Source organism: Eucyclogobius newberryi, unplaced genomic scaffold, assembly GCF_026437365.1.
Source record: "Eucyclogobius newberryi isolate DKJ021-1_F unplaced genomic scaffold, fEucNew1.0.hap1 SCAF_17, whole genome shotgun sequence".
Classification (NCBI taxonomy): Eukaryota; Metazoa; Chordata; class Actinopteri; order Gobiiformes; family Gobiidae; genus Eucyclogobius; species Eucyclogobius newberryi.
Window position 1 is genome coordinate 30,499,747 of NW_027315801.1, and position 24,308 is coordinate 30,524,054.

Here is a 24,308-nt window from a genome sequence, read left to right on the forward strand (position 1 = left end):
AGTGGCCACACGACTACAGTGTACACACGACTAGTGTCCAGATGACTACAGTGTCCACACAACTACATTAATGTCTGACCAGTGTGATCATTATTTTTACCAGTAGTGATCCAGCAGCTTATCGGGTTGTTCAAAGCTTCTGTTTTTATATCGTTTTGGCTGATGCTGCTACACAAACATGGACTACTCTTTGTTTTTGCTTTTGAAAACAAATAATTAATCTTTCAATCTTGGAAAAACCGTCTACAACGTTTTAATAACTTTCACTTTTTTTTCAATTGAGGTCGTTTATAAGATGGCTATCTGTACTTGTGCAGCAGCATGCCTGACCGCAGAGTGTTAATGTAAGAGCAGCATGCGACTATAATTACGTCATTATCTCTAGTTCAAGTTAATTACTCACTGCAGACTTTGTTTACAAGTGCTCATGCAGAATTACAAAGCAAAAGAAGTCAGCTTTCATTAATTTACCAAAGTTTTTTTTGTTTTTTTTCGTTTGGCAGTGTGGGATTCCCCAGCAGTTGAATCCTGATGATATTTCCAATGACTGAAACATGACAGGCAAAGAATAATGCATAAGTGTATATGTAAAAACTGAAAGCATCTGGGTCTCGCCCAATGTCACTAATTGGAGTGCAACGCTCCACTTTAGTCTGAGAGTAAGTACCACCTGTTATGTTTACGATGATCTTGAAATCACTTGCAGTCAAAGAAGCTCATGTTGTAAACACGTTCTTTTGTCTGGAAAGGATCTTTGATGCGTGTCCCAGTTACCCATCTCAAAAGAAAGTGTACTCTTCTGCATCATACTGTCTGAAGCCCTAATTGCCTGTCATTCCCAAACCATGCATTCACATTACAATTATGTTGAGCAGCTAAAGACCAACTTCTGCTGAAGTGGTGGTGCTGCCCTGATGCATGAGTCACTGACCTGCAGAACTGCTGGAGGCAACAGATGATATCATGGGTTACAGACTACTGTAGCCTTAGCATTAGCATTATTCTATGGATGTGAATCTACTGAAATATTGTCCATGGTGTGTAAGTGAAGGTCCTGGCATGCTGCCACTGACATGAAGTCCCTGTTTCAGAGAAAATAATGCTCCTTATTGTACAGGCCTGTCGGCAGGTATGTCCCTGTCATCCTCTGTGTGGCACTGCACGGCCTGTTCCTCCCTGACTGCTCTGCTTCATTTTGTTGCAGGCAGGTTGTTTCACCTGGCCTCAGGGGTAGGGTTTTATTCCTTGTCCCAACAATGGTGCTTTGCACAGGCAAGCTGTTTATAAATACTTTTATAGTAGCAGGGGCAGTGTTATCTTTATAGAGCAAAGATAATGTAAGAGGGTGGGATACAAGTGGGTCATGATGCATCTGTGGGCCTGCTGTACAATAATGACAATGTAGTGTTCAAAGGTTTATGTTCTATTGAATACATAGATATGATTTTACATTCTGTATTTGTGTGTGCTTCACAATCCTACATGTATGCATTCAAATAGTTTTGCACAGACATTGAAGGCAGATGAAGTGTCTTTGCCAAGGACACAACAACAGTGTGTAGTGGAGATCGAACCGCCAGACAGTTAAATAGTGAGTGCTGTGTCACAACTTTATGTCAGTTTCTTTGTTGGAGCTGAAATGGCGCTCTCCTTCTGTGTTTGGTTATCATTTTTGCATTGACCGCATTCTTTGTGGTTGAGGCAGCAAATGGAAACAGATGTTTGAATAAGCCTTAGCATGTAAGTACTTTCCCTGTCATCGGAGTTGCTCAAATTATTATTATTTTTTTTTTTTTAAACAAAAAAGCTATATGTAACCATTCTTTTCCCAGTTTAGCTTCTGTTTAACATGTAAAAGGACTTCCACTTAGCAGGGTGACATGCATTTGACTCATGCTCATTTGCAACCCTTTTACACCAATGCAATGTTATCCTCTTTGAGCCCAAGGGGAGAGAATGCTCTTCACTTTGAGCAGGTTTAACACTTGTTAATGCCAAGGAGACACTCCCTCTTTTCACACTGGCTAGCTAGTTTGCTTTTTGTGAGCTTCACCCTCCATGGAAACATAATGTAGTAGATTAGACTCCAGTCATTTTGAATGGATGCGCCCAGAAATGTGTTCATTATTTAACCTACATAATCTCATTTGCTCACATTTTAGTGAACATGCAAATTCATTTAAAACAAAACTTAATTTTTATATAACACTGTGTCCATGTGACTACAATCCTGTGGCCCACACACAGTGACCGATGGTAGTGTCATGTCAGTCGGGCGATAGCAGGCCTGCCTGATGTTTGATCAGAGTTATCATGCTATTGAATTGATGAAGGTACAAGAAGGATACCTGTCCATGTTCTGCCCTTTAGTCGTCACAGTGTGCAGCACTTTATAGACCTTGTTTTTAAAAAGTGCTGTACATATAAAGATTGTTACCAGACCTCGGTAAACTAAACCCTTTTATATGTGATTTTTACAGTATTGGGATCATTTCATTGCTCATGTAGCTGTACTCAGGAGGGGGTAAGGGGGGTGGATGGCTGCGAGGGCAGTGGTTAACACACTCCCCCTCCACAGAGGAAGGAGCAAAGCTCAGTAAATCCCTCTGGTCTTTGGGTCTGGGCCCTCCTCAGCCCTGGCAGCCAATCGGCATGCAGAGAACACGGGGCTTTCTCACGCCACCTAGGCACAACTTCCCGTTCAGCCGTCTCCTCCTCATCCCTGTCTTGTTGAATATGTCCCTCTCAGGTTTTATCAGATAAGAACACACCTCAAAACATCACTTTGGCTCCATTTATGGTGGTTTTTATGAAGGCTAAAAAAACATGCCATGTCTTCTCTGAGACGGCCTGACGGAGATGCGAGTTGAACCCTGTGTTAGTTCATTCTGATTTGGTGGATATGGCCAGTGTAGGTTTCTTTTTAGGCTTTTTTTGGCTAGTCATTCTCATATTTCAAATGAAGTAGAGATTGGTAATGCGTCATTTAAAAAAGAAAAAACAATTGATTATCTAATGTATGTTTTTAAGATAAAATTTGCCTTATTTAGTTTAAAGTAAGGCTTGATTTACCTGTCCTTCTGCATTATATTTCTTGAGTGTGTGTGTGTGTGTGTGTGTGTGTGTGGCATTTTATCAGCTTAATAAACCCTTCCCAAACACATTGTAAATAACAGCATTATCTGCCCTAATAAAATTGCACAATGAAACGGACTAAGAGATAATTTGTGTCAATAGATGCAGCTGAAATGTTACAAACATGAACTAAAAGTACCCTTTTTGTGCAAATAAAATGTAGCCGATAAAAATTGAGCCCAATAAGAATATTTTGTATCTTTTACTCATTGAATGAAGGCCTCTCTGGAGATGGCGTGTATACTATACTGTAGTAGTTTAAAAACACTGACATGGACTTGAGTAATGATATGAACAGATCACAACCACTTTACGAATCCTATGTCATTCTTTCTTTCACAGGCACTCACAACAGAGTACGGCAGTGTCCGGTGAATGAGCACGGCTGCCTGGACCTGGAAGTATGTCTCCCTATGAACAAGTTGTGTGATGGGGTCCCAGACTGCTCCGACGGTTGGGATGAGGGCCCCCACTGCAGAGGTGAGGAGCACATTGATGATCTAAATGACCCAGTGTTTGTAGAATCAAACATGATGAAATGTCAAAGGGCTTATTTATGCCATGAGCTGTAAAATGTGCCATAGCTGTTTGAACTTGAAGTGAGCATGTTGCACAGCTTGGATGAAAGAGCAAGTCCAACATGGTCATCTTCTCTCCCTTACAAGCTTTTACACAGGTCATATATATAATTTAACCTGCTTTTTTCTTTGCATCATGGTCAACACTCTCAGACTTGACCATGTGATGCAAGTGGACACAAACTTAGAGTTACCTTCCCGCTCAGCGCCAGTCACACGCCCACTGCCCCCTGCACAAACACTCCAGCAGTGTGTCCAGGACTTTTGGCATTGCTATTTGTGATCCCCCACCTCTTCACGGAAAGGAAAAGGTCTGGCCTTTCACAAGCATTTCTGTGTTTTCTCACACAAACTGCAGGGTTGTGCGCGTATACCTGGCCGCCAGTGTCTGAAAGCACGCTTTGTCAGTAGTATTTCTTAGGTTGTTGACAGCGGTGCTTAGAAAGGTTTGGTCAAGTTGGAGGTTTATCTCCCAGTGAAGCAGTTCCTGAACATTTCCATATACTGTGACAGAATATATTATTACTAGTGTTCAGTTGAATTCTTTGGATGAACTAGTCAAAAACGATGGAAGTAGAGTTATAAAATTGTACATAAAGCTTACTATTTTTATTTTTTTAAGAATGTTTCTGTTCTTTCAGGATAAGTTGTTGTGATTTATTTATCCACAGCCCTTTGTCCTTCCTGTTGAGGGTGTATGCGTTTCCATAGTATTGCAAAGTCTCTTTCAGAAGTGACTGATTGATAGGGAATAGAAATGGGGTCACCGCTGAAGCTTTCCCAAAGGTCTCAAAGGTCCCCTGATTATTGTATTGCCCCAATGCCATCGTCTCTACATGCAGTGAGCTGCATTGTTTTTCATCTACTTCTAACTGTGGAATGAGAATCAGTCATGACTACTGAGACCTCCTAAAGCACCTCTTCATAAATCTTGAGCTAAATTAGTTTATTGACTGCTTTTGTTTGTCCTGCAAGAGCAGACTTGTTTAATTATTGCCAGGCTTTTTACAGTCATTCCCAAACTGTAACAGGGACTTTTTATTTTCATTGTATGTACTTTTGCATTTGGAAAATTGTATAATTTGTGTAATCATTTGTGTTGCATTTTGCCACTGTTTGGGTCGACTAAATTTCCTGTGTGTTCATTACTCAAGCTGTCGACCCGCCTGTGTTTGCTTTCGGTTACTTTGCCCTCTTTAACTATGCAATAGGCAAATACAAGCTGCCTGCCACTATATACTCAATAGTTACTTTGCCCTATACCCGTATATTATTCCTGCTTTAATCAGATGACTAATATTCTCTCCATTTCCCACAAGTCGTATTTATGGTTTCCTATCATCACTGTTTTATCTGAATGTGACGGTTGTGTAATAAACCAAGCTTGACCTCAAACAGGGAAGGCTTTTTAAAATACATTGCCAACAATGAGTTACAGAAAGTCTGTGGTTGAAATAGCAACAGGAAGTGAGGAGGTAGCCATTATTATAAGGATGTCAGTTGATTGAAATTGGTGGGAAAAGGACTGTCTGCTCCAGGCTGCAGTCATGGACATGTGAAAACTTGTCTGATGACGGCAACAGCACAAAGCCAGGAATGTCCCAATGCCTCATTGATATAGGGGCTACTTGGCTTATAACACATGTTATTGCGCTCAATAGATGATTAAAGTTAAGAATAATTCATATATTTTATCCATATGATTTACAGGACCCAAAATAATGTATTTATTTTCATAATTAACACATTGACACCCTGTAGAAATTCCCTCCAGATCTTTAAATTATAATAATAAGGTCTACTTTTCACATCATTTTTTTTTCCTTCATCTTAAACACAATAGTGTGTATTCAAATTGTTTTTGTGTCATCTCTTGTTTTATTGTGAGTTCCTTCAAAGGTGTGGAAGGGAAATTATGAGATTTTTTCAGATTTTAAAAAAATATTTAGTTTTATATTTACCTTTTACATTTTCATAGAAAATTGTCCTATACCTGCTTATGTTTTTTATCAATGGCAATTATTACAATATTTATTATCTTGTTGAGTAAACTAGTTAATGTAAAGAAGTTGATTTTGTTTTGGATGATTCCTGCATGTTTGAGTAATCCTGTATTGTCCTGTAATTGAGGCTTTAGTGCTCAGAAAAGACTTGTTTTCACTTACCCCCTATCCCCACCCACATCCCTATACTTAGTTGGGATTATTTGAAAATATTACTTGCGGGGTTATAAAATGTCACATAGTCAATAAATGCCACTATGAAGATAGTAGAAAAAGCTTCAGTTGTAGTCATCTGGACTCAGTTTGAAAAAATAGACGTTTCGACTCTCATCCAAGAGTCATTGTCAATAACAGAATTTAGGTCGAGAACTCCGATATTAATACTGTTCTGTGGTAAGACCCGCCCATTGGGAGGAGCCTTCCTGAAGTAGAAAGAGTTGTTTGTTTCAACAGAAACTCCCCCTTGTATCTACCGAGCTAGCCTATTCAGAATCTTAATGGGCTATTAGAAACCTCTTTGTCTTAGTGAGACCCTGGCTCAACCACCCTGAGTACCTGATTAGCATCTGAATGTCCTCTACCTTTCCAGGGGTTCAGAATCCCATTATAAATAACAGGAAGATGAAACCTAAGCCCTCCATTTCTGTTTAAAGAAGGTCTTTCTTTTTTAACAAAAATAGCTTCCTTGACTCCTCTTTCAAACCATCTTTTCTCCCTGCTTAAAACCTTCACCTCACCGTCTTCAAACGAGTGATTAGAGGCTTCAAGATGGAGATGCACGGCGCTCTGAGGTCCTGAACTAGTATTTTTTCTGTGCTGATAAAGCCTCTTGTGTAGAGGCTGTTTCGTCTCACCTATGTAACGTTCTTTACAACTTTCTTCACTGCATTGGATCGAATAAACTACATTGCTCTGTTTTTGAGTCGGCAACTTGTCCTTTGGGTGAACCAGTTTTTGTCTTAAAGTGTTTCCTGGTTTAAAATAAACAGGGACTTTGTGTTGTCTAAAAATTCTCTGCAATTTTTCCGACCGGCCAGACACATAAGGGATAGAGACACCCTTCCTTCTCTGTTCAGTTTCCCTTTTGTTCTGCTTCTTGGTTCTCTTCACTCTGTTGAGAGCCCAAGCGGGGTAACCACAGGCTGAGAGGGCATTTCGGACATGTTTTTCCTCTTTCTTCTTGCCCTCTGAGCTGGTGGGCACACCTTGAGCTCTGTGTTGTAAGGTTCTGATCACACCCAGCTTGTGCTGTAGTGGGTGGTTGGAGCCAAAGAGCAGATACTGGTCCGTGTGTGTAGGTTTCCTATATACTTCTATTTGGAGTTTCCCGTCCTCTCCTCTGATCGTGGAACAATCAAGAAAGGCCAAGCGATTCTCCTTAGCGTCTTCTCTTGTAAACCTAATATGTGGGTCCACAGCATTGATGTGATCAGAGAAGGTTTCCAGCTCTTGTTTCTTGATTGTTACAAAAGTATCATCGACATAGCGGAGCCACAGTTTTGGGGCTATGCCTGAGAATGAGGACAGTGCCTTCTTCTCAAAGTGCTCCATGTACAGGTTGGCCACTATGGGAGAGACAGGCGAGCCCATGGCACAGCCATGAATCTGTCTGTAAAATTGTCCCCGGAATTGAAAGTAAGTGGTGTTCAGACAGATGTCCAACAGTTTACATATGTGTTCAGGTGTCAGTTTGGTCCTTTCCTGTAGGGTGGTGTCTTCCTGCAGTCTGATCCTCACTGCTGCTACTGCATCAGAGGTCGGGATGCAGGTGAACAGGGACACAACATCATATGAAACCATGAGGTCATCTGGGTCCAGTTGGAGATGTTTCACTTTATCCACAAAGTTGTGCGTGTTTTCCACATGATGTTCCGAATTCCCCACAAGCGGAGCCAATATAGTTGTTAAATGCTTGGCCACATTGTAGGTGATGGAATCTGTGCTGCACACTATGGGTCTGAGTGGAACATCCTTTTTGTGTATTTTTGGAAGGCCATAAATGCAAGGCATGGCTTCACCAGGATACAGTCTGTAATACAGAGGCCGGTCTATCGCTTCCTCTTTTTCCAGCCTTTGTAAACAGTCTATCACTTTCTTCTTGTAGCCACTGGTCGGATCTCTTTTCAAGCGTTCGTATGTGGTCGTGTCCTCGAGGAGGGTGTGGACTTTGGCTTCGTAATCAGCTGCGTTGAGAATCACAGTGCAACGTCCCTTGTCTGCTGGGAGGATGTTGATGCTATGATCTTTTTCCAGTGCTGAAAGTGCTTTCCTCTCTTCAGCTGTGATATTTGAAGGCGGTGGTTTGGCACTCTTCAGGGTCGCTGTGACACGTAACCTCAGGTCTGTAGCCTCCGATTCAGTCATTTTGTTGTTCCTAATTGCAGTTTCAGTGGCTGTGATGTAGTCCTCTGTAGGGATGTGTTTAGAGGTGACAGAAAAGTTGAGCCCTTTAGAGAGCACCTCCTTTTCTGCCTGTGTCAGAACACGATCTGATAGGTTCTTAATCCAATTGTTTTTGCTGGTCGCTAATTTGTCTGTCTCAGTCCTAATGTCTAGCTCGACCTCACCTGCATTCTTTTTGTTCAAAAGAATGTTGAACTTCTTGATTTGGCGTTCTTTGCTCTTCCTGTGCTGTGCTTCTTGTGCTGTCTGTGTAAAATCCAGCACTCTTTTGAAAGCTTCTTCAGGGAGTATGCTGGTTAATTTCTCCTGTAAAGTTCCTGTTCTGCCTTTCAATTTATCAATTCTGACGTTGTTTTCCTGGATCCTTTCACTGAGCATCTGCATAAGGCTCCTTCTCCAAATCTTCTCTGCTCTGTGTCCTCTGACCGGTGATTTGATCTGCAGGCTCTTCGGGATCATGTTGTTCTGTCTGCATCTAAGATTGAACCTCAAGTGGTTCCTGTTGTCTGCTAGTTTCCTGGCTACAGATTCGAGTTCCCGAACTAAATCCAAGGTTTTTGGCCCAAAATTCTTGGAAATATGTCGGTGTAATCCCTCATTCGTCCAGGCGTGTTCCATAGTAGAAAAAGCTTCAGTTGTAGTCATCTGGACTCAGTTTGAAAAAATAGACGTTTCGACTCTCATCCAAGAGTCATTGTCAATAACAGAATTCTTGATTGTAACAATCAAGAAACAAGAGCTGGAAACCTTCTCTGATCACATCAATGCTGTGGACCCACATATTAGGTTTACAAGAGAAGACGCTAAGGAGAATCGCTTGGCCTTTCTTGATTGTTCCACGATCAGAGGAGAGGACGGGAAACTCCAAATAGAAGTATATAGGAAACCTACACACACGGACCAGTATCTGCTCTTTGGCTCCAACCACCCACTACAGCACAAGCTGGGGGTGATCAGAACCTTACAACACAGAGCTCAAGGTGTGCCCACCAGCTCAGAGGGCAAGAAGAAAGAGGAAAAACATGTCCGAAATGCCCTCTCAGCCTGTGGTTACCCCGCTTGGGCTCTCAACAGAGTGAAGAGAACCAAGAAGCAGAACAAAAGGGAAACTGAACAGAGAAGGAAGGGTGTCTCTATCCCTTATGTGTCTGGCCGGTCGGAAAAATTGCAGAGAATTTTTAGACAACACGAAGTCCCTGTTTATTTTAAACCAGGAAACACTTTAAGACAAAAACTGGTTCACCCAAAGGACAAGTTGCCGACTCAAAAACAGAGCAATGTAGTTTATTCGATCCAATGCAGTGAAGAAAGTTGTAAAGAACGTTACATAGGTGAGACGAAACAGCCTCTACACAAGAGGCTTTATCAGCACAGAAGAAATACTAGTTCAGGACCTCAGAGCGCCGTGCATCTCCATCTTGAAGCCTCTAATCACTCGTTTGAAGACGGTGAGGTGAAGGTTTTAAGCAGGGAGAAAAGATGGTTTGAAAGAGGAGTCAAGGAAGCTATTTTTGTTAAAAAAGAAAGACCTTCTTTAAACAGAAATGGAGGGCTTAGGTTTCATCTTCCTGTTATTTATAATGGGATTCTGAACCCCTGGAAAGGTAGAGGACATTCAGATGCTAATCAGGTACTCAGGGTGGTTGAGCCAGGGTCTCACTAAGACAAAGAGGTTTCTAATAGCCCATTAAGATTCTGAATAGGCTAGCTCGGTAGATACAAAGGGGAGTTTCTGTTGAAACAAACAACTCTTTCTACTTCAGGAAGGCTCCTCCCAATGGGCGGGTCTTACCACAGAACAGTATTAATATCGGAGTTCTCGACCTAAATTCTGTTATTGACAATGACTCTTGGATGAGAGTCGAAACGTCTATTTTTTCAAACTGAGTCCAGATGACTACAACTGAAGCTTTTTCTACTATGGAACACGCCTGGACGAATGAGGGATTACACCGACATAACGCCACTATGAAGAGCTTATCACTTCTGCAGTTTTAAACAGTTGGTGAATGGACCTGTTTGAATTACAGTTTACAATGAACAAAATTAAAAATTATGAACTTCTTTAGTTGTTTTTCAATAAGTACCTGAAAAAGAATGTATCCTTTAAAGTATTAGACAAACATGAATCTGTACAATTAGTTTGAAAGATTACCCAGAAAATCTCTTTTTAGTTTAATCTGCTCTGTCTGCCCCGCCTGTTTAATGGTTGTTTTGAAGTTAGAGAAAACTATTTCTTGTATTATCTTGCAGACAATAAAAACCTCTCCTCTAATGTGCACATAACCACCGGTAGTTTCTTTTTGCCGTCTCCTGGTAAAACTTTGTTCTTCCACTTGCTGTAGATTAGTTAAATTAAGGGTTTCTATCTGTGCCATAACAAGATCACTGCTCGAGGCGTGCTTCTTCAGCTCAGTGACACCAGGATTTGTTTGCTTTTTGCATTAACCTGGGGTCAAATGCCTGACACACAGTTGTGTGTGTGTTCTGAAATACTTAACTAAATGCCGGTACTTGATCGTGTTTGTGAATTCCTTTTCATCTCTTGAGTTTTCGTGTCCGGTGCTGTTTTGGTACTGTGGAGTTTAACTGCTAGGAAAGTGCTAGAGTGCTAAGTAGTGAAAGCACTTTGTAATTTTGAATACTGATATGGTTAGTTTTTAATAGACCAAAGTTTAGTTATTAATGTGTCATTTTTTTCAAAACCGTCCTTAGACCTTTTAAATTATTTGAAAAAAATGAATTAATCTCACGAAAACTGATATTTTTCTTCTGTTGATAGAATAAAATAAACAATAGAAATCAGAACAAATTGGGAAATGAACTGTACTTGCTGCTATGTACATATAGTAGCTATTATATTAGTATTAGGATGCATTTGTGGCCAATATTCCACACCATTAGTTAAGTCCTCTATTGGAAAACAAGCCTAAACGGAGGTGGACTCCAGTGCCGGTTGCCTGTGGTCTCTCGCTGAGGCGTGTTAAATGGATTGGATATGGGCCACGGTGTTTGCTGGGGGACTCTTCCTTTCACTCGGGCCACAACAAAAGAACCATTGTAGCAGAGAGTGCCACGGCCTTTGTATAATGAGGACCCTTCACTGGTCCAATCTCCACTCTTTACAGTCACACTATCGCTTGCTGTATGTACACTGTGTCATTCATTCGTGCTAAATAATTTTAGTTTTGACAGTGCGTTAGGCAGTTATAGTGAACATAATTGTTCTACCCTTACAATGTTAATGTGTCATTTTTAGCTCATTGTTCCACATTAATTGTTGGGTGGTTTTGTGCTTCTAAATTGCCTCTCGTGAATGTTACGTCAGTAGAAATATTTGTCTTTTTGGCCTATGACCCATGGCTGCTTAAATAAGCTTAAGAAAATGCATTTTAATACATTTTCATTGTTTAAATCTAGCATTCATTTGATGAAAAACAAATAATCATAATAATGCTATAAAGTTTACAGGCTTGTGAAGCCTGCTTCACTGTAACGTTATTCATTCACTCCACTGTTGGTGGTAGTAAACTACTATTGTAGCCACAGCTGCCCTGGTGTAGACTGATGGAAATGAAGCTGTCAATCTGTGCCATTGGCCCCTCCAACCACCACCAACACTCATGCCCACACTGCATTCATACTAATTAAGGTGAATAAGTGTCTTAGGACACAACAACATGAGTTGGTGGACTAGTGCTCTAACCATTGAGCTACTGTCGCACCAGTGTATATAAAGCCACCCACATTGGACGTACAGTATCATCGTCTGAGTTGTTTCGTAATATCAGATAAGGGTTTTTAGTTTCAAGTTTCATTCTGATTATAATGGGGGTGTCAACATGGCCATGACACCAACAATGTCCCATTTGTCCTCTAGGTCTGACATACATGCAGTCTTTTGGGACATGGAGATGCAGGGTGCTCACAGTGTCCCTGCTTTCATTTGCTGCCAAAAGCCTGTGTCCTTGAGTTCCCTCTGGGGGCAGGATAGAGAAGGCCCTCTCCCTCCCACATGTGTGCATTCAAATAGCCTCATCTGTCACGCAGTACATGCACCAGCCCTTGTACGTCCTGCTGTAGTATTTTATCTCCTGCGATGCGTCATGACTATGATACATTTGAGAAAGCTGCTCTAAACATACTTAACAAACCAATTCCTCAATGGGCCCATGTTTGTGTTTAATTAACTTCAACATAAACTTAATTAATCCCAGTTACAATTTTGCTCCCTTTTGGAAACGTATCTGAAGTTTTGTGTAAAATGTGTGTGTGTAATATTCAGGTCCCCTCAAAAGCTCAAAGTGTTTGTATCACCAGCCGATGTCATTAAGTGGTGTCCTCCTCTTGAATGTGCTTCTTTGTGCACACTCTTGTGATCATTTGATAATTCCAGCTTGAAAATTGCTCATTACTTGCATCTAAAGTTTTTTTTAGAATTATTTAATCAGCCTCGCTTTTCTCCATACACTACTGTCTATTTTGGATGCTTTGCCTGTTTTCTATTCTTCTATATTTTAAGTTTTAAAACGTTGAACATTTGGGTGGGGTGTTTGAAACAATTCAATACTGAATTTTGCATAATCTATGACTTCTGAGACCTTTATTTGACCACAGCAGTTGTCCAAGATATAATCAATATGAACCATTAGATGTTGCACGGGCTTAATGATTACTTTTTCTGTTTCTGTTTAGAACATGCTATAGCCTGTGCCTCCCATGGGTGCCAGTATCACTGTGCAGTGACTCACGATGGTCCTAAGTGCTACTGCGCCCCTGGGTATGAAGTAGCTGATGATGGGAAGACGTGTAAAGGTGATTGGATTTTCGACGTATTCAGGACAAAACAAATGTATTTTGAGCTTGAAACTCATGGAGTAAACTGCAAATACCATAATATGTTAGAAATTATATAAGTTAATGTCACTGCTGTATATAATTAATATGAATTACAATTATTATTCATTACTGCATTGCCTCAAATAAAAATACCACAAGGGTTTGGTAACTGTCTGTTGTCTCCATGTTAGACTTCAATGAGTGCAGTGTATACGGGACCTGCTCTCAGACATGTACAAACACAGAGGGCTCCTACACCTGCAGCTGTGTGGAGGGCTACCTGCTGCAGCCAGACAACCGCTCCTGCAAAGCCAAAAACGGTAAGTCACCAACGAGCATATTGCAATAGCTAAAGACACTTTAGAGGATATCTATTCATGTGCGTGGTCTTTAAAGCGTTAAAAAGTATTACATTGATAGGTCATTAAACTACACCTATGAAGTCATATAGGCTTTAGAATGTGGTCATTTTGGTTTCTATTTTGTGAAAACCCCACGTCTTTCTTTCCAGTTCCCGTCGATCGTCTTCCAATGCTCTTGATCGCAAACCTCCATGACATTCGGTGCACAACTCTGGGAGGCTCCATGTCCAGGCTGCCCTTCATTACGACAAAGCAGACAATGGCGATGGATTTTATCTACGCTGAGGAGAAGGTCTGCTGGATAGATGTGGGAGACTCCCCTGCAACCACTCAGCTGAAGTGCGCCGGCATCCCCAATCTGACCATGGTCACCGGCATCCACACCATAAACATCACCCTCAGTCTGCACCGTGAGTGTTCAGAGAAAACAATAGAAAATGTGTTTATAGCATGTTGTTTTATTGTAAGTTAATCAAGTTTATCATTGGGTAATACTCCTCTGAATGTCTGTTTATTTAAATCAATTGTACCTGTTCCCCACTTATTTAAATATGATTGGCCCTTAGAAGTTTAACAGTTATCCAATTATTTTAGTGTACTTTTAATCTCCTCTATTTTAGTCGCCAGCCACTCTAAGCGAACGAGTTTTAAGTAAATAATTAAATATGATTGAATTCCATTGACCAGTTTACCGGGCAGTGACCCACAGGTTGGCAGTGCGATGGCAGCTCCCTCCCTCAGGTTAATACTGTTGTTGTGTCCTTGGGCAGGACAACCCGCCTCGCCCCCAGTGTCTGCGCTCACTGGTGTGTGAATGTGTGTGTGAAAGGGGGAGCGGTTTCTCGACGTAAAGCGCATTGAGCTCCTTTAAGGCGCTTTACATCTGGTTTTACTAGAGTGCAAGTCAACAGTTTTGCAAGACTTAAATCAAAACAAGGTGACATTTTTATTAACTTGCTGTCTTGACATGTAACTATTTTATAATCATAAAACTGTAAACGAATACAAAAGCATAGGTGTGTTTGTGTGTGTATGAATTTCTGCTTGTGAGGATTGAGAATTTGCCTCCGGCGTGGAACAGCAAATGAGAAAAACAAGTGTTGAAGCCAGCTCTATAGAAGAATACATAACAGATGATTAAACAAGTTGATGTCTTCATATTCACTTGTGTAACAGTTGAATAACAGAGAAAACATCTCTGAAAACCCAAAACTTGGAATGCCATTCTCATGTGTTCTCAACATTCTCTTTTGTGTGATGAGTATGCAACTTTAAGAGAAAGAAACCAAATGAGAGCAGACAGTTGTGTAGTAAAACAAATGGTAGTGATTTGCTGTACCACTGCTGGAAGTGGTCATGCAGATGGTATTTACATTCCTCTTGCAGAGGGTTATGTCAGCTTTAACAAAACTTACATTCCTGTGGCCGTCTTCAGTCCTGTCCTGTCAAGTCACACCGACTGAGACTCATGCTGCTGAGGCACATTTGCATACTGACCCACATAACTCCTGCTTGTATTACTTAGTGACAGATTACCTTTTATAAATGGAGTTGTCATGTATTACTCATAAACTCAAGCTGGATAAGTGGGGCAGGCATATTTAATGTACTGCACAAATGTATTCATGAGGTGTGAAAAATGTTGTGATCAAAATACGTTTTGCACGGCCTCGACATGGCACTGTCGATGGGGCCATTGGTAGTGGTTTGGATTTCCTAAATGTTATTAGGTTTGTTATTTAGTATGCCCATGAACATTGTCATTTTTTCAATTTGTCTTTAAAATGGATAGGGTTGTCAAAAATATCAATAACTATATACTAAGGTCTTTTGTCTATATCAGAACTGGTAAAATTACAAAAAAGCAAAATTATGATGTAAACTACATTCTATATTCTATCTATTCATGTCAAATTAAATGTTAGCATTGAGATAACACTATTTCCCCATTGTGGGACGAATAACGGTTGTCTTATCTTAACCAGACATTCCACATAAATGTGTCGTCATAACCAGTTAAGTAGTGTTTTTGCGGGATATTTATAAGTATTTCTCTGTGATGCACACAGACCTGAGCCAGGCCTTAATGGATTTTTTTTTGGTTCTGTGGAGGTGGGTTTGGTGCAGAGTTCACACAAACATGGTGATTTATAGCTTCTGGGATGCTGAAAGAGCAGGGCAGATAAGTATATGAGGCTTCCAGATGTGGCCTGCTGTGTCTGCGTATGTGAAGATAAAAGGAAAGCACAGTCCACCCATCCCATCCTCTCCCTCCTCTCAAGTCTGCCCCTCTACTTCTAAAATAAATAATATCTTCATGTCTATATAGTTTTAATTTGATACATTTGGTAGACAAACTAAATACCGTCCTGCGTGTAAATAACTTCAAATAAAATGTGTGTTTGTCATTGCCAGTAAGACCCCCCCTAAGCTGGTGTAATGTTTCACGAGGGCTGTTTTAAACGGGTAGGTGTCGGGGACAGGAAGTTGTGGGGTTATGAGAGCAGTGGTGAGAGCAGTGGTTTGGTAAGGAGGAGAAAAGGGGGAGGGATTTTTTTTTTCTCTTTCCCAGCAAACTTTCCACTTACCAGAAACTTCTTGGGGATGTCGGCAAGCTGCTGGCCCTTCTGGATAAGGGGTTCCTCCACTTGGCTGTTGCACAATTCGAGTGAATGAGTTGCACAACAGGGCTTTCTGTCTTGTAGATTAAATTATGCCAATGGAGATGAAAGGGGCTAAGTTAAAAAGCAGGTACCAGAAATATCATAGTTCAGTATGATGAACTAGAATCTAGAATCTGGAACTTAGAAAATATACTATAGGTTTCCTCTGAGCTCCGGTGATATGATTTACTTTAATTTGTGGTTATTCTTATTCATACCGTGTCTAATTTGACTAAAATAATGATAAGAATTGCAATATTGACCAGCTTTGCAGGTTTACAGGGCACTGTAGCTTTGCTTGGTCACTGTTGGTCATTATTATTTCCACTTCTTCCAAAATATCCAAATCCCAAGTTTGTTGTACCTCAAGATCAAAGTTTTTCCTTGGATTACCTCAAAAGACCACTGTGGCAACTTTGATTGTGGATGTATGTGAGCTGAGCCTGTGTGTGTATACAGACCATTGCTTTGAAAGAAATCACAGAAGCAGCTGTTAAAACAACTCTCTGCATAGGATCCAGTGCATCCTCATGGCCCCTGCATCACTGTATTTATAAAGAGGGTCTTTACTTGGCCCACCAACAGCTGAAATGCTGTTGTGAAAAACTGTTATTACATTGTGTCATGTTATAAGTGCCATTTTTTTAAATGTTTTGTGCAAGAATTGCTATTATGAATTTTGTTTTTTTACTCATTTCTTTATTTTTCCTGTTGTTTTCAGATGTTGAGCAGATGGCTATTGACTGGTTGACTGGAAACTTCTACTTTGTCGATGATGTGGACGACCGGGTGTTTGTCTGCAACCAAAATGGCCAGACTTGTGTAACTCTTCTGGATCAAGAACTTTACAATCCCAAAGGCATTGCCTTGGACCCAGCCATGGGGTTTGTGCTACATCCTTTCCAATTGACCTGAAATGACCTTCTGTGATACTTAAGGCTGAAAATAGGATCTTATGATCAGACGGACTGCTGACTAAGTGGTCAGTCTGACTCTTTAAGTGCAAGGATGTCTTTTTGGTTCCTTATACTGACTGGTCTAAATCAGATACATTTCCTTTTTAACGAGAATCACTTCTTGTATTTCAATGCTTTTTCAGTGCTTTTAAATGCCCTAAGTAAAACTGCATTTTCTTTCTTTCAGAAAAGTATTCTTTACAGACTATGGCTCCACTCCCAGAGTTGAGCGTTGTGATATGGATGGACAGAACCGAACAAAACTGGTAGACAGTAAAATAGTCTTCCCTCATGGCATCACTCTGGACCTAGTGAATCGGCTGGTGTACTGGGCTGATGCGTACCTCGACTACATTGAAGTTGTGGACTATGAAGGAAAGAACCGGCACACCATTATTCAGGGCCTGCTGGTGAGCCATCACTGCAATAAAACACATCTGTTTGAGGAATATGCGTAATCACACATTTATTCATGCGATTATTGAAACAGATATTTAGGCTTTTACTTTTTGTAACCCCGATAGACAGACCGTAACTTAAATAGCCTGTGATTTATCTTGCTAATATTGCCTGAACACATACAGCTCTTTCCATAGCAGAATGATTTCTATCTCATTGTAGAGTAATGAGCTTAATTAAATCCGGGCTCTGTTGGCGACGGGCTGGAGTGTGTGTTGGAGTTAACATGATCCATTTATCACACTGACAGTGGAGCAAAGCTGCACAAAACTGACCCCTATCAAATAAAAGATTTTTAACAGATTTTAAAACGAATGCGCTTTACCTTACATTATTCATTCCCTTCACTCCTGGTGAGGTAAGCCAATGCTGTAACCTCAGCTGCCCTGGGGCAGACTGACAAATATATGAAATTGGAAGTTCTCTTCACTGTTTTGAATTATTACTTTATGTTGAAGGATGCTGTAGCAAATAGTTTCTGAAAATATGTATTATTAATCATATTAGATTTATTTAAAATGTAACGGGAATAAAAAGCTGGATATGGGGTACTAAAAAATATTAGACTCCTAATGGTTTAAAGTTAATATATTTATTTTTATTGACCATATAATCACATTTCAGATCGAGCATCTTTACGGCCTGACTGTGTTCGAGAACTATTTGTATGCAACAAACTCTGATGAAGGCAACCTCAACCCTAAGACCAGCGTGATTCGAGTGAACCGCTTCAACCGCACAGACTTCCATGTGGTCACACGCGTGGACAGAGGCGCAGCGCTGCATGTTTATCATCAGAGACGCCAGCCTCAAGGTACAAGGCACTCAGAAGCCCGGAAGAATTAAATCATCCCCTAATCTTTTATTTATTAGTATTTAATGCGTCTCCTTGCTCTGTCCTTGATCAGTGCGCAGTCATGCTTGTGCCTTGGACCAGTTTGGGAAATCCGGAGGTTGCTCAGACATCTGTTTGTTGAGCAACAGCCACAAGACAAGAACTTGCCGGTGTCGATCAGGATTCAGCCTTGGCAGTGATGGAAAATCCTGCAAAAGTAAGAGTTAATTATTGGTGGCACGTTGACAAGTGACTTTTCCTGGATTCCAAATACAAAATGCATCAATACAAAGGAAAAAAAAAGAAACAATAGCTCTCACTCTGCAGAAAGTAGGCATAACACCAACTGTAAAAAGTATATTTCCTGAAACATATGTTAATGTAATGGTACGTGACAAGAGTAACGGCTGTTCTAACATCACAGATTTCTTCAACAATGTATACTAAGTAATTTTTTAATATTATAAGCTGTCAATAATTCTTTTTTTTTTATGTCTTCTGTAGAACCAGACCACGAGCTCTTCTTGGTGTATGGCAAGGGTCGTCCTGGCATCATCAGGGGCATGGACATGAACGCCAAGGTCCCGGACGAATACATGATCCCTATTGAAAACCTTATGAACCCCAGAGCTCTGGATTTTCATGCTGCCAGTGAATTCATCTACTTTGCGGATGCTACAAGCTACATCATCGGCAGACAGAAGATAGATGGGACAGAGAGGGACACTATATTGAAGGAAGGTAAAGCTTTGCACAAAGTTGTTGTAGATTCAAACCACTAAAATTTACCTTTTAAAATCTTCAACTGTAAGAAAACTATTTTCATCAATACTTTGCTCTTTTATCTCAGGTATTCACACTGTAGAGGGGATTGCGGTGGATTGGATGGGAGGTAATCTTTATTGGACAGATGATGGACCTAAGAAGACTATTAGCGTTGCCAGGTTGGAAAAGGCTTCCCAGACTCGCAAGACTCTTATTGAGGGGAAAATGAGTCATCCCAGAGCAATTGTGGTGGATCCTCAGCATGGGTAAGAAATAAATGAATGAATTATATATATTGGTCCTATTACCAGATCAAAAAGCACAGAATGCCTCTTCATCCTGACATTTGGAGAGATTTTACTCGATTGAAATTAAGCATGTTCTCGTATTTGTGAATTGTTATGAACCTGGCTAGCCAGATAAATCCTTACGATATTTGTTTCACAAACTCTTGAGAATACATCTGGTCAGACTCATGCTGTTCTGTTTGAGCGGCTGACCAATCACAGCACACCATTTGTAGTTTGGATAGAAGTCAAAAGGACTAAACATGGCGACAGATGTCTTTGGCCTATTTTAGCAGATCCTCAGACTATTTTGTTTTAAAAAATGTTTATTTGAGGGAAAGCCTTTCCAGAATGATATTGAGTAGAACTCAAATTGGAGTGATACACAGATCAATCTGGCGTGAGTCAGGCTTTGTTGTTATGCACTCCCCTATAATTGCTGTAATTATAAATTATTATTTTCAAGATGGATGTACTGGACAGACTGGGAGGAGGATCCAACTGAGAGCAACAGAGGCAAAATCAAGAAAGCTTGGATGGACGGTTCTCATCACCAAGTGTTTCTGACGAGCAAGACTGTGCTTTGGCCGAACGGTTTGAGTCTAGACATTCCCCAGGGCATCTTGTACTGGGTGGATGCATACTATGACCGCATTGAGCTTGTATACTTGAACTCAACAGAAAGAAAGGTTTGTCATTGTCTTGAACATCTTAATAATGATCAATATTAAGGAAAGTCATTATGGACCAAAACAAATTCCTTTAACTGTTACAGGTTGTGTATGAGGGCCAGGAGCTGAACCACGCTTTTGGGTTGTGCCATTACAAGCAATTCCTCTTCTGGAATGAGTATCGTGGTGGAAGCATCTACAAACTGGATCAGGAAACAAAAAATGTGACTTTACTTCGTAATGAGAGACCTCCTATTTTTGAGATCAGAGTCTATGATGCTCAGCAGCAGCAAGGTACGTATTCTACAAATGTTCCTATTAACATTTCCAGTCAATTTGATATCTATATTACTTTAATTTTCATTCAGGGTCCAATGCATGCAGAGTTAACAATGGTGGTTGCAGCAGCTTATGCCTTGCTATCCCCATTGGCCGGTCCTGTGCCTGTGCAGACGATCAAATCCTGGATGTGGATAATGTCACCTGCAAAGGTACTTAGCTGCTTTAACAGTGGAAGGTTTCACTAATACTTTTCTCGGCCAGACTTAAGGTTATTACAGTAATCCAGGGAGTGCTTTCCATCTGAGACGGCGAAGTGCAGGGAGAGGTTTCAATAAAGTCTGCCAAAGAATGTCACAAAATACAAACGCTCCAAGACATTTTGTTGCATAGCCTCTGATTCAATGTCCTAACTCTTTCTTCTTCTTCCCTCCAAACTTAGCCAACCCCTCGTATGTGCCTCCGCCTCAGTGCCAGCCCGGTGAGTTTGCCTGTAAGAACAACCGCTGTATCCAAGAGCGCTGGAAGTGTGACGGGGACAACGATTGTCTGGACAACAGTGACGAGTTGCCAGAGCTTTGCCGTAAGTCTGCCACGTCATTGTCATGGCTACAGCCGCAACACAAAGAAAAACACAAAAATCATGTAGCTCACAAAGAACTGCCAAGTTGTAGTTTCCGAGATTGTTTCTTTCCATGGAGTTTAATGTGGTAGTAATTACAATGACATGCTTTCTTCTCATCAAACGCTTTCGGAACTAATCGGTTTAATGCCCTTATTTTTAAAGTCTAATTTGGTGTGTCACACATAATGTTCATGGTGCATTAGTTTTAGAATTGGCTCATTGTCTTTTGTCTTGCCTGTATTTTTCCAGACCAGCACACTTGCCCAGCTGACCGGTTTAAATGTCAGAACAACCGCTGTATCCCACTTCGTTGGCTTTGTGATGGAGACAATGACTGCGGCAACGACGAGGATGAGTCAAACACTACCTGCTCTGGTAGAGTATTCATTTAGGAGTGGTGTGTTGGCAACGCCACTTTATATGAGAATATACTAAACAACATGTAAACGCAGTGTACATCCTTTGCTAACAGCATTTATTACTTTTTAAGAGCCGTATGTGTCTCAATTAAAATGAAGTGCTAATAAATTACTCTGTGCTTGATTAAGATAAATCAAGTTTGTTATAGAGCCACCACTTCTAAGTGCTGCCTGTAATAAAAATTGTATTCAATACTAGTTTGTAGTTTGCCAGGTCTTTGAGGATGTCCTTTTTTAGTTAGTAATTGGGAAATGTTGGTCTGGATGTAGAATCATGGTTTAGTAATTAGAAAGAAGATGGTTTTAGTGCTTTAATATGGTTTACATGTATTCCTGGCAGCCCGCACATGCCCACCCAATCAGTATCCGTGTGCCAGTGGCCGCTGCATCCCCATCTCCTGGACATGTGACCTGGATGATGACTGTGGCGACCGCTCCGATGAGCCAGACTCTTGTGGTAAGCCTCACATTTTATTTTTGGACACAGGACTATTTAGGACATGACTATTTAAGATGTGTTTACTTAAGATGTACATACACTTACTTGTAAGTAATACATGTGTATGTTTTCTTTTTCTCTGTAGCCTACCCAACTTGTTTCCCGTTGACGCAGTTCACTTGTGCAAATGGACGATGCATAAACATCAACTGGCGCTGTGACAATGGTGAGAACTCAGACATTGAATATATACTCCTGCACGAATTGGGCATTATATAATGTTTTGGTACAGACAATGACTGTGGAGACAACAGCGATGAGGCAGGCTGCAGCCATTCCTGCTCAAGTGTCCAGTTCAAATGTAACAGTGGCCGCTGTATCCCCGAGTACTGGACATGTGACGGAGACAATGACTGTGGCGACTACAGTGATGAGACGCACGCTAACTGCACCAACCAGGGTGAGAAAAACAACTCGCTATTGTGTGCGTACATTGTGTTGTTTCTTTTTGTAAGCAGGTCTTTAAATGTATTTACTGGCTTCTCAACTTCCTCCTTTCACTTGGATCTGCCTGTCCCTGCACGCCCCATTCACCTTTTAATTTAGAGTAAATCTCTCTCTTGTTGTTTCGGGAAGTGATTGAGTTTGTGGTTGGATGAGACCTGACCTAATAATTACAAATATTTTGTGGTGGGAAAAGGTTGTGATTGTTAGTGCAGCTGTGTTTTGACATGTAAATGTCAAAGATTCAGTTTTTAATAGTTTCCGTTTTGCATGTATATTATTAGACACTTATTGTTTGATCCATGTAGAACCCCAGCCAAGTGCTGTCAGAGCTCAGAAAGCAGAGGGACTGGGACTCAGCAGGACCTGTTGGTCTAATGAGCAGCCTCTGTGCTGCTGTGCTGTGTGTGCATTTTCTGCCTGTGTGTGTTTGTATGCTTTGTTGACCTGCCATCTGGAAGTAGTTACGGTTGTCATAATAAAGTACTTTCTATTCCCCTTTACTTCCAAAGAATTTTACATATTTCTTTTTCTGGTTTAGTGTGTGACTTGACTGGTACTTAAAAGGAAGTATTACAACATGTTACTTTAAATTTGTGTTTATTTTTCTATAGCTACTCGACCTCCAGGTGGCTGCCATGTCGATGAATTCCAGTGTCGGATGGACGGGTTGTGCATTCCCATGCGCTGGCGCTGTGACGGAGACACAGACTGTATGGATCTGAGCGATGAGAACAGCTGTGATGGTGTTACACACATGTGTGACCCTGCAGTAAAGTTCAGCTGCAGGGACTCTGGTAGGAACATTATCTGTAGTTATTGCAGGCGTAATGCAATTGACATGATCTAAACTATCCTCTCTGAACAGCTCGCTGCATCAGTAAGGCCTGGGTGTGTGATGGAGACAGTGACTGTGAGGACAATTCGGATGAGGACAACTGTGAAGCGTTGGTGTGTAAATTATCTCACCACATGTGTGCCACCAATGACTCCATCTGTCTACCTGCTGAAAAGCTCTGTGATGGCACAGATGACTGTCCCGATGGTTCTGATGAGAAGCTCTGTGGTGTGTATTGTTGTTGTTTTTTATTGATTTCCTATGTTAATTACATTTTGAAATCTTAATTCACACACAATAATTCCCTCTTTCCTAAAGACCTGTGTGCAGTGGACAAGGGAGGCTGCAGCCACAACTGTACAATCATTCCTGGAGAGGGATACATGTGTTCTTGCCCTTTGGGTATGGAGCTGGGCTCTGACAATAAGACCTGCCAGATCCAGAGCTTTTGTGCCAAACATCTTAAGTGTAGCCAGAAGTGTGAGCAGGAGAAATCCACTGTCAAATGCTCCTGCTATGAAGGCTGGGAACTGGAGGCTGACATGGAAAGCTGCAAAAGCACAGGTGAGGAAAAGTACACAGTGCTATTCAGTTCTTATATATTGATTCTGTCTGTTTTTGCACCTTAATCATCAAAGGTGACTCTTGGTTAGGAAAGGCATAATGACTGTGCATCGAATTTACTTGACCACAAAGTAAATGTTAAACTTTTTTATTATTCAGATCCTTTCAAACCCTTCATAATTTTTTCCAACCGCCATGAGATCCGAAGGATAGAGCTTCATAAAGGGGAGTTCAGTGTGTTGGTTCCAGGCCTGAGGAACACTATAGCTTTGGACTTTCACCTCAACCAGAGCACACTGTACTGGACTGATGTGGTCGAGGACAAGATATACCGAGGGAAACTTTCTGAGAATGGAGGTGAGAACAGCAAATGTGCATCACATACAGTACTTAAGCATAATGAATTGTAACAGTTTGTGTAATACAGCTTTAGTAACAATACTTACAGAACCTTTTTATTCCAACCAGGACTGTTATTGTTTATTATTATTTATTTTCTGTCAAATGTTTCTCATGCTTAAATTACTATTTCATGCAAAAAAATAAATAGTTTGAAGGTTAGAAGTGGAGTTTAATGTATATATATAGAGAGAGAGAGAGAGAGAGAGAGAGAGAGAGAGAGAGAGAGAGAGAGAGAGAGAGAGAGAGAGAGAGAGAGAGAGAGAGAGAGAGAGAGAGAGAGAG

General features: G+C 40.8%; 1 protein-coding gene across 2 annotated transcripts in view; it reads left to right on the plus strand.

Annotated features, from left to right (window-relative positions):
* lrp1ab (low density lipoprotein receptor-related protein 1Ab) overlaps positions 1-24,308 on the plus strand; it is a 62,433-nt gene that overhangs the window by 9,833 nt on the left and 28,292 nt on the right. For both annotated transcript variants that reach the window (XM_072449929.1, XM_072449928.1), the window contains exons 3-24: positions 3,478-3,615; positions 12,815-12,934; positions 13,150-13,278; positions 13,470-13,730; positions 16,705-16,867; positions 17,127-17,349; positions 18,023-18,212; positions 18,307-18,450; positions 18,738-18,974; positions 19,084-19,264; positions 19,752-19,974; positions 20,061-20,250; positions 20,325-20,447; positions 20,678-20,818; positions 21,110-21,235; positions 21,620-21,736; positions 21,864-21,944; positions 22,011-22,178; positions 22,837-23,019; positions 23,091-23,288; positions 23,379-23,624; positions 23,784-23,981. In XM_072449929.1, coding sequence (XP_072306030.1) covers positions 3,478-3,615; positions 12,815-12,934; positions 13,150-13,278; positions 13,470-13,730; positions 16,705-16,867; positions 17,127-17,349; positions 18,023-18,212; positions 18,307-18,450; positions 18,738-18,974; positions 19,084-19,264; positions 19,752-19,974; positions 20,061-20,250; positions 20,325-20,447; positions 20,678-20,818; positions 21,110-21,235; positions 21,620-21,736; positions 21,864-21,944; positions 22,011-22,178; positions 22,837-23,019; positions 23,091-23,288; positions 23,379-23,624; positions 23,784-23,981 — 3,780 coding nt within the window. The remainder of the gene's footprint in view (positions 1-3,477; positions 3,616-12,814; positions 12,935-13,149; positions 13,279-13,469; positions 13,731-16,704; positions 16,868-17,126; positions 17,350-18,022; positions 18,213-18,306; positions 18,451-18,737; positions 18,975-19,083; positions 19,265-19,751; positions 19,975-20,060; positions 20,251-20,324; positions 20,448-20,677; positions 20,819-21,109; positions 21,236-21,619; positions 21,737-21,863; positions 21,945-22,010; positions 22,179-22,836; positions 23,020-23,090; positions 23,289-23,378; positions 23,625-23,783; positions 23,982-24,308) is intronic.